This window comes from Vespa mandarinia, chromosome 8, assembly GCF_050613455.1.
Source record: "Vespa mandarinia isolate Hongniang chromosome 8, ASM5061345v1, whole genome shotgun sequence".
Taxonomy (NCBI): Eukaryota; Metazoa; Arthropoda; class Insecta; order Hymenoptera; family Vespidae; genus Vespa; species Vespa mandarinia.
The window spans coordinates 3,015,001-3,025,000 of record NC_140817.1 but is presented as its reverse complement, the minus strand read 5'-3'; the positions used below and the strand labels follow the sequence as shown (position 1 = coordinate 3,025,000).

General features: G+C 28.6%; 1 protein-coding gene across 2 annotated transcripts in view; it reads right to left on the bottom strand.

Moving 5' to 3' along the window:
• Positions 1–1,571: 1,571 nt before the first annotated feature.
• Positions 1,572–10,000, bottom strand: part of LOC118450434 (progestin and adipoQ receptor family member 3) — an 11,391-nt gene continuing 2,962 nt past the window's right edge. Inside the window, exons 2-8 of one of the 2 annotated variants that reach the window (XM_035886230.2) lie at positions 9,171–9,392; positions 5,490–5,662; positions 4,880–5,036; positions 4,592–4,744; positions 3,840–4,119; positions 3,111–3,275; positions 1,572–2,781 (exon numbers count right to left, since the gene is read on the bottom strand). In XM_035886230.2, the coding sequence (XP_035742123.1) occupies positions 3,136–3,275; positions 3,840–4,119; positions 4,592–4,744; positions 4,880–5,036; positions 5,490–5,662; positions 9,171–9,299 (1,032 nt within the window). In that variant the 5' untranslated portion in view covers positions 9,300–9,392 and the 3' untranslated portion in view covers positions 1,572–2,781; positions 3,111–3,135. Of the gene's footprint in view, positions 2,782–3,110; positions 3,276–3,839; positions 4,120–4,591; positions 4,745–4,879; positions 5,037–5,489; positions 5,663–9,170; positions 9,599–10,000 lie in introns of those variants that run through there. The other variant, XM_085658657.1, reaches the window with a different exon arrangement.

Here is a 10,000-nt window from a genome sequence, read left to right as displayed (position 1 = left end):
AGTACCATCTAGTGACAAATAATAGGAATTAAAATTATTAACAATGATAAAAAAGGAAGGTATTACCTCGATAAATACATAATACCGACGGTGGATATTAACAAAATCATTTCAGGAACAGATGGCGCTAATGAGGCGTACGTCGATAAAGAAATTTAACATTAAAGCTTTCGCGATTACGTAATCAAAAATTAAAAATTATACAATATATCGAGGAGCACGTAAATTCAATTAATGTCAACGAGGTAGAATTATAAAGATACAATCTATTCGTTATTTTTGTCTTTAAAAATTGAATATGCCATGTTTTAATTAAACGCATCAATGATAATTAATGAGAATACATATAAAAGGAAAAATTAATATTCGAGATAAATGAGAAGGATGAACGAATAGAGAGATTCATTGGAAATTATTATATCGTTGTTATTATTAATAGATCCTTTATGTTTTTTCTTTTTCTTTTCTTTTTTCTTTCTTTTTGTTTATCGATTTTATTTCATTCTTCTTTAAGGCTATTTATTAGGTTGGAAACTATGAAGCGGACGTTTTTGTTTAGTTATTTATTTTCATTCAACGTTTCATAGTTTCTGACCTAATATATTTAACAAAAAAAAAAAAAAAAAAAAAGAAAAAAAAAAAAAAAAATAAATTTATAAACGAACTTTAATGTGAAAAAATTGTGTATCGGCACGGAAACAATTCGTGAAAAATCGATGAGACCGGCCAATCGAAATAACAAGTGTTCATAATATTCATATATATATATATATATATGTCTCTTCCTCTAGTAACTGCATTGCCTATGCGTCTTTGTAATATCGTGCACACCAAACGGTAGTTTATAAATAGAATCTCGGAATAAAAGATTGAGTAAATGGTAAGTATGTCGCGCACCATGCGACGTCTCGACGAACTACGAAGAAATGTACATAATACACGTAACATCGTGATTTGCAAGAAAATGAAAAAGTCTTGGGCGCGAGGGAGCGCTAATAGAGTGTTAAGAAAAAAAAAAAAAAAAAAAACGAAAAAGAAAAAAAACAGAAAGAAGACGAAGAAGACGAAGAAAGAAAGAAAGAAAGAAAGAAAAAAAGAAAGAAAGAGAGAGAGAGAGAGAGAGAGAGAGAGAGACATAGATAACATACAATAAAAGTAGAAAAAAGAAATGATAATCCGTAAGGAGCCAACGTACATAAGCGCGCAACATGAATAGAAAATAGAAAAAAAGAAAAAGAAAAAAAAGAAAAAAGAAAAAAGAAAAAACAAAACCGTTCCTATTTCCCTCCCACCCCCTTCTTCCGATTTTGTCCCATCGATATTATAAATAATGATTTTCGAGACGAAGAATGAAGAAGGAAGAAGGAAAGCGAAAAAGATAAAAGGAAAAAAGAAAAACAGAACAGAAGAAGAAGAGAAACGAAAAGAATATCCAAAAAAGAGAGAAAAAAAAAAACGACGAAAAAAGTTTATATACTTCGGAGAAAAGATTTTTTTACTCTCCCCTCCCCCAGCTCCCTCCCAGCTTATTCTTTTAACCCTCCTCCTCCCCCGCTCACCCTGCCCCTCTTTCTGTTAAACGATCAGTAGAGTTCAATACTCTAAGAACTTGAAGGGAAATCGATGAAATCGTTTTGGACGAGTAGTACGACACTAGTAGACGGTAAACGAAGAAAAAGAGAAGATAAGAAAAAAAAAAAAAAAAGAAAAAAGTGGGAGAGGGAAATTTGGAGGAAAATGAAAAGATGAAGAAGAAGAAGAAGAAGAAGAGGAAAAAGAAGGGGGGGAAAAACTGGATATTCGGATTTTTTCCTTTTCGATCTAACTCTCACCTCCGCCCCACCCCCCCCCCCCAATCCACCACCACTCACAGTCCCGATCGATCCGCGACGGCTTTTTCTCTTTCTTTCGTTCTTTTTTTCTTTCTTTTCTTTCTTTCCGTTCTCGTCGACTAAACATGATTTCTGCGAAACGAGAAATAAGAAAAAAAAAAAAGAAAAAAAGAAAAAGAAAAAAGAAAAAAGAAAAAAACGAAAATAGAAGAAGCAAAAAACAAAACAAAAAATTGGAGAAAAGTAATGAAGCAAAAGAAGAAGAAGAAGAAGAAGAAGAAGAAGAAGAAGAAGAAGAAGAAGAAGAAGGTGAGGAAGAAGAAACGATAAAAAGAAAAATAAAACAAAAAAAAACAAAAACTATAACAATCTATAAATCGACACAGTTGTTCTCGTATTTTTTCTTTTTTTTTTTTTTACGCACAAACGAAAAGATTATCTTCTGACGATCAAGTCTTGTACACGCACGCTCTTATGCTCTTTTATTTATCTTCCTCTCTCTCTCTCTCTTTCTCTCTCTCTTTCCCTGTCTATCTATCCATCTCTATCTCTCTGAATCATGCATTTGTGTGACGAAAAATTCACTTTCCACGGCTACGTCCTCTGAAATAAAATCATTTTTCTCTCTTCCGGAAAATAATTTTATTTCCCCTTTTTTTTTTTTCTTTCTTTCTAAACCCCATCCCTATTCTCAACCCTTCCCACACCAATTCCTTCCTCTTTTCCACGTTCTTCATCTACCAATCTCGTTATCAATCCTTTCGCCACGTCATCTTATCAACTTCTGCCTTTCTTCTTTATCCTTTCATGTAGATCTTGAAAGGATTCTCCAGGAAGCAGACACTCGCGATACCCTCGTCAAAATTATATGAGGACAATTGTTTTTGCAAAGCCAGCCAAGCGAAGTTCATCTCCATCGCGCAAGCACACTCCATACTGAAGCGCGGTACTAAAACGTGATGAAGAAAAAAGATTTAGTTACTCTTAAGTTGATTTTACTCTTTGATCTATATAGATATATATATGTATATATTTATTTATTTATGTTTTTCTTTTATTCATTTATTTTCATTGAAGAGAAATTGGCTTAAATTTAAAAGAAAAATAAAAAAAAAAAAAACATGAAGAAAGGAAAAAAAAGAATTGTAATTTATATATATTCATATATCGGCTACGTTACGTTCCATCTAAATGATCTATATATCTATATATATATATATATATATATATATATATATATATATATCAAATTATATTATATTATTTATAGGTACTAACCAGATGGATCGTCATTATCCGTATGTCATAATTTCATATTAGCAGGACACCCGTGGTTCATTCTATATTCGACATAGAGCATGCCGGTATTGTGCCAATAATAAAGTGCCAACACGACCAGCGCGTGCCACCATTGATGGGACGAACCAACATAATCGACCCAGCCTAAGGATCAATGAAGCAGAAAAGAAAAAAAAAAAAAGAAGAAAGGAACGACAAATCAAAGAAAAGAGAAATTAAATAGAAGGATGAAATAAAGGAAAAAAAAAAAAAAAAAAAAAAAAAGAAAAAGAAAAACAAATTTGTAAGAAAAAAAAAAGAAACAGAACAGAGAGATAATTAGAAAATAAAGCAAACGAAAAAGAAAATAAATAAAAACATATGAGGAGTTATAAAAAGTACCTAATTATTATTCTTATTCAAGATGAACGAATAAATTCGATTAAATGTATATTATTCATAGAGAGAGAGAGAGAGAGAGAGAAAGAGATTGATTAACGAGCCATATCTCGAAAAATTTCTCTTTTAGGATGATGAAAAGAGAGAAAGAGAGAGAGAGAGAGAGAGAGAGAGAGAGAGAGAGAGAGAGAGAGAGAGAAAGAAAGTGAGAAAGAAAGAAAATTCATACATTAGAAAGTTGACTGGCTGATCGTTTGAACCGTGAAGAAAAAGAAAAAGAAGAAATGTAAAAAGTATATAGACAAATGTTAATATTGTAAAACATATTACCAGGTAAGAAACGTTCAGGTATCTTCGTCAAATATATAACGAATGCTAAACCACTAATCGTGTACATCCCAAGTACCCTTGGTAGTAACATTCTAACGATAGGATTGTCCATACCGCCCATTGCAATACTCCAATGCAGCGTTGGCAATACTCCATAAACTGCCCAAGCTACGAACACAATCAGCTTCACGTTCCCGTTAACATTCAATTTCGGTATCTGCAGTACCATCGCGAAAAGGAATATAACCAATACTGTCACCAAATAAAATTTTTGTAGATCCTGCAAAAGTTATAAAACGCGTGTTAAAATGTTATTGTTCAATGTATCCTCGTTTTTTCTTTTCTTTCTTTCCTTTTTTCTTGTTTTGTTTTTTTTTTTTTTTTGTTTTTTTTTTCCTTGCATTTAACAAAACGTCAATCCGACTGTCGTACTTTTTTGAAAAAGATTTATTCTTTGTTTGGATCATTTCGTGTCTTTCTTTTTTTCTTCTTCTTCTTCTTCTTTTTCTTATTGTTCTTATGTCATTATAAAAATTTAAATTTATATTGTATAAGGATAAAAATAATACAAGGAAAAACAAAAGAAACAAAAAAAGAAAAAAGAAAAAAAGAAAAAAAGAAGAAGAAGGAGAACGAAAAAAATCACGGATTGTCATCTCGATATGATAGATCGTGTATGGAAGTAATTAATTAAATATAAAAAATTATCTGGGTTAATTATAACGTATAAGATTCATTGTCGTTCTACATACCTTGTGACACCAAAAGGCATAGTAAACGCCGGACATGTAAATCGATAACAGGCTAAGTGCTATGCCAAATAGATCGAAAGACAGAAAACACCAATAATCCTTTTCGCTTCGACAGGAGAATGTATGATAAACTGATGATAAGATCATGCATACCTAAAAGAGGGAAAGAGAGAGATGATAAAGAGAGATGAAAGAGAGAGAGAAAAGAGACAGATAGAATATTAGAAACAAAGATTTTTGTTAAGTTAATTAAACGTTAATTGGCCTTTAAGAGTACAATTAATTTACCTGAAAACAGATCAATAATAATGCTACTATCACTTTATCACCAAACGGCGCGTGTATATTTAACAAGCAAAGATCGTATAGGGTCAAACCGAAGAACAGCATCCATCCAAAGATATGACTCCATATGTTGATCGTCTCATTCGTCCACCAGAATATACTACGAAAAAAAAAAATAAATAAATAAATAAATAAATAAATAAAGAAAAGAAAGGAACTAAAAAAAAAAAAAAAATAAAATCGTTCGAATACTTTCATTTCTATTTCTATTTTTTCTCGTTCTTTTTTCTTCTTTTTTTTTTTTTCTTTTTCTTTCTCTTATATCTTTCGATCGATAGAACGAAAAAAAAAAGAAAAAAAAAAAAAAGAATGGAAATAAATTTGTCATTTGTCTTAATTTCTTTCTTTCTTTCTTTCTTTTTCTTTGTCGTTTTTTCTTTTCTTGCAAATTTTTCTGAAGAATTTGTTTTTCATTGGGATCGAACTGCTAAGGTCAATGATCAAAGTTTCGTAATCAGTCGACAAGATTTTCCGAGTGCGTTCATGCAAATGACATACTTTTAAGCTTTTATACATATATCATATATATATATATATAGATATATGTAGATACCTTTCGATACATAATTTTGTAGTTAAGTATCCCCGATATCCATGTAGTATGTAAGGATTGTGCTGCAGGTATTCGGGTGCATCTTTAAACGCTAACAATCGTCTCAATTTTTCTTCATTATTGTTCAGCGATATGTCAGCCTTGATCGAGGAATCAGCCGGAACGTGATCGCACTGTAAAAATATCGATTAAAAGATTTTACTTCGTTTTTTTATTCTTTTTTCTTTCTCTTTTTTTTTCCTTTTTTTTTTTTTTTTTTTTTTTGTTGATTCCTTCTTTCTCGCACGTTTTTCTTTTTCTCTCTTTCGAACAAAAATTTTACATTATTTATCGACGTATTAAAATACAATAATACGTAACAATTTAAAAATCGAACAGTTTGAAAGACTTTTCAATTAATTTCATTAATTTGTAACTTTATTATATATCACTGTAACAATTCGATTTTTTTATTTTATTTCTCTCTTTATCTTTTATTTATTTCTCTCTTTATCTTTTATTTATTTCATTCTTTTCTTTCTTTCTTTTTTTTATCTTCGAGAAAGAGAGAGAGAGAGAGAGAGAGAGAAAACAAAAATGATTTTATTATCGTTAAGCATAAAAAGGAAGAAAAATAGTAATACAATTAATAATACGCGAACGATAACTTGTATTGTATTCTATTGTACATTTTAATAAACATATTTTCTTTCATAAAACGAGATTGTACCCTAAAAGATAGACAATATTTTTTTACTTCTTGTATACAATAATCTACATATTATTGTATAATGCAATGAACAAAGAAAAAATAAATATTTATTCAAGATACAATAATTGTTATCGTAATTCCTGGAACGTCATTCAATCGTATTGTATTATATATTGCCACGAGTGATTAAATAAAAGAATAAAAAAAAAAAAAAAAAAAAAGAAATCATTGGCAAATTAAATTGTAGTATATAATTTTGGATCGATCTAAATCAATTTATCGATTAAATTTTTATATAATTTAATATGAAAATAAAATATATAATTTCGACGAACAATTAAATACATATATTATTGTAAAGAAAATTCAATGGATTGTCGCTCGAACGAATAAAATAATAAAGGAATTATTATTAAAATTACTCATCAATTTTTATCATTATATTTCATTATTTCTATAATTTTTCCTTTTCGTTCACCTTTCTTCTTCATTCCAATAATATTTACAAATTAATAATCGAGCTTCTTCCATCACGTAATATAAATACATGTGTGATATGTGCTTGAACATAAATATGTGTGCATATATAAAATCATCGTTCATTAGCCTTAGAGAGTCATTGCAACTATTACGTAAGAAAAAATGCGACTAGAAAAGGAAAAATAGAAATAAGAATTCTTAGAGAGGACGATCACTGACATATATCATAAGTCAACCATGCGATAATAAAGCAGATACACACACACACACACACAGACACATGCACATGTAGCATATTTGTACATACATAAGAAAAAAAAATATATATATATATATTTCTTTTTTAATTTAATGAAAGCTTCATCGTCCTTTTTTTTATAATCGAAAAGAAAACAAGAATTACATGATATGATATATATATATATATATATATATATATATTAATTACATAATATATCTGATATATATTAATAAATAAATATATATATATATATATATATATATATATATATATATATGTATATTGAACAATGAAAAGAGACGAGGCTTTGTTCGTCTCGTTGTTGCGAAATGAATATAATACATTTTTATGTTATTATAATAAATGAAGGGACGGAAATCAAGAAAGTTTTTTGTTGTGTAATTTCAATCGACCTTAGACATCATTAAAATGCAAACGTCAGTAACGCTTTAATGAATAATAATCAACGTAATTAAGCTGATAATAAATACGAGTTTCGCCGTATCAACATTCTTATTATTTGATAATAGGTAAGAATTTAATTACTTCTGAACAATAATACATTTTGTTCCTTTATATATATATATATTTTTTTTTTTAAATATGTGGTATAGTAAATTATAATAATGTTATATTAATATAGGATAACTATGGAAAGTAAAAAAATTCGAATGTAGCTTCATTCTACGTGACTTTTTTTTCCTTGATTCCTTCATCTTTTTCTTTCTTTTTATCAAAAACAAATCCAATGGAAAAATTTCAATGATATATATTTGCGTGCATACGAACGTGTTGTATTACGAGGTCAATAAGACAAGAAAAGAAAAAGAAAAAAAAAAAAATAAAAAGGAAAGGAAAAAAAAATTCAGAAAATTTCGCAACAACTTTTTACATTTATCAATGTTTACAAATTTAATCATGTAAAGTGTGACGTGAATAATAATATTTTCTTCGTAAAATCTTTCAAATTATCTTAACACTTATATAATTGCCATTGAATATTTGAATAAGTATATGTATATACTTGTAGAGAGTATGTACATACTCGTTACAGGTGACAATATTGTCCTAGTAATCCCAAAAACTAACGAACCGTCAACCATATATATATATATATATATATATATATATATATGGTTGATAATGTCATATATATATATAATAAGAAAAAAGAGAAAAAGAAACTCAAAAATCCCTTTAACCGGAAGGATTCCCAATGCGAACTTAAGAGAATGAGGTTAATAAGAAAGGTGAACATATGATCATGTCTATACGGATGTTTATATCGCGAGATAGGAAAGCGTCAAAGTAGGCCACAACGGGACCGGTTTATCATCAGAGTATGTCAAGTTTATGCCAACGAGCTAGCAAGTATGTATATATGTACATATATGTGTATATATATGTACATTCATAGATACTTGTATAAAATGACATAGCAACGAGTTTCGCCATTGCAGTAAATTTTTCAGTCATGATCGACTTAGATCTACCAAAAAAAAAATTCATTGATCCATTGACTCTAATACTTATATCGATAGGTTCGATTTTTTGAATCATGATCGACTTAGACATTAAAAAAAAATTCATTCATTCGTTGTTTCTAATAGTTATAACAATGCGAACGTTTCAATGCATATACACAGGTATATATACACAGGTATTCTATATATACAGGTATATAGAAATAAGCGCGCGCATTATAATTCGATATTATCAAAATGATAATAAATAAAGTGAATCGTCGAACGTGAAAACTTAAAGATCGTTAAAGAATGTGACATTGAGAAACGGAGCGTATCGTTTACACATATCGTCATTTTGCGTCTGAAGGCCTTTCGTGAAAGCTTAAGAATATCCTATGATATTGTCGATATATTCTTATATATTCTTTCTAGTTTGTTTAAAAATTTGATAAATCAACGAATCAATGTCGAAGAATCTTTGTTCGAAGAATGAAAAATAATATTTTTTTCTATTTTCTATTTTCATTTACGGTCACGCTCGAACGATCGTAATATGTTGATTTGAATTTATATGGAAAAGGAAAAAAAAAAGAGAAAAGAGAGAGAGAGAGAGAGAGAGAGAGAAATAAAAAGAATAAAAAAGGATGAGAAATAAAACGACTAAAAGTATTGATTTTCTTTCATTTCCTTTCGTTCAAATACGAATAATTCAAAATGATTTGTACGATGAAATTAAGAAAAAAAAAAAAACAAAAGAAAAAAAGAAAAGAGGAAAGGGAATACAAATGTAAATACAAACTGACCTTTCTGATGAGACCTTGAAGATGATCTTGTATCCCATCAACTTCATTATTATTATGTGACTTTTCTTTAGGCAATTCGTCCTCGATTGGGTCGTTCACCTTCTCCACACCTGCCAATAATTTCATCATCGAGCTGGCCGATGTTTGTTTTCTTGTTTTTTCTTTTTTTTTTCTTATTTTTTCGTTTCTTTTCTCTTCTTTATTTTCCTTTTGTTTTGTTTTCTGCATACACATATACACACACACACACACACACAAATATATATATATATATGATTACGAAATGAAATAATAAATATCAAAAAAAAGAGAGAGAGAGAGATAGAGAGAAAAAAAAAGAGAATAAATCTTTTAAGACAAATAATTTTTTAACAATCAAAAACTAATTTCAAAACTTCTTTCGTTCGATCAGAAACGTTAATGAAATGAAAATTAAAGCCGACGAACGAATGACGAAAGAAAAGCAAATTTTTATATTAAAAAAATAAAATTATTATTGGATATATATATATATATATATATTGTTTTTTTTCCTCTTCTTTTTCTTCGTCTTCTTCTTTTTCTTCTTCTTCCTTTTTTGTCAAATTCTTAACCCAATTTTTTTGTCATCCATTACGATTCTAAAAAAGGAAAAGAAAAAGAAAGAAAAAATTATGATGGTATACGCTCGAATAAAAAGAAAGTAATTTCAATAAGATGGCCAATAAATGAATATGTCGGAATTTTTAATATATAAAAAAATATTATATATACATATTAACATTTTCTTTTTTCAATATAAAATAAAATAGCGCGTGTTATTTTTTTATATACGAAATATTAAATATTTT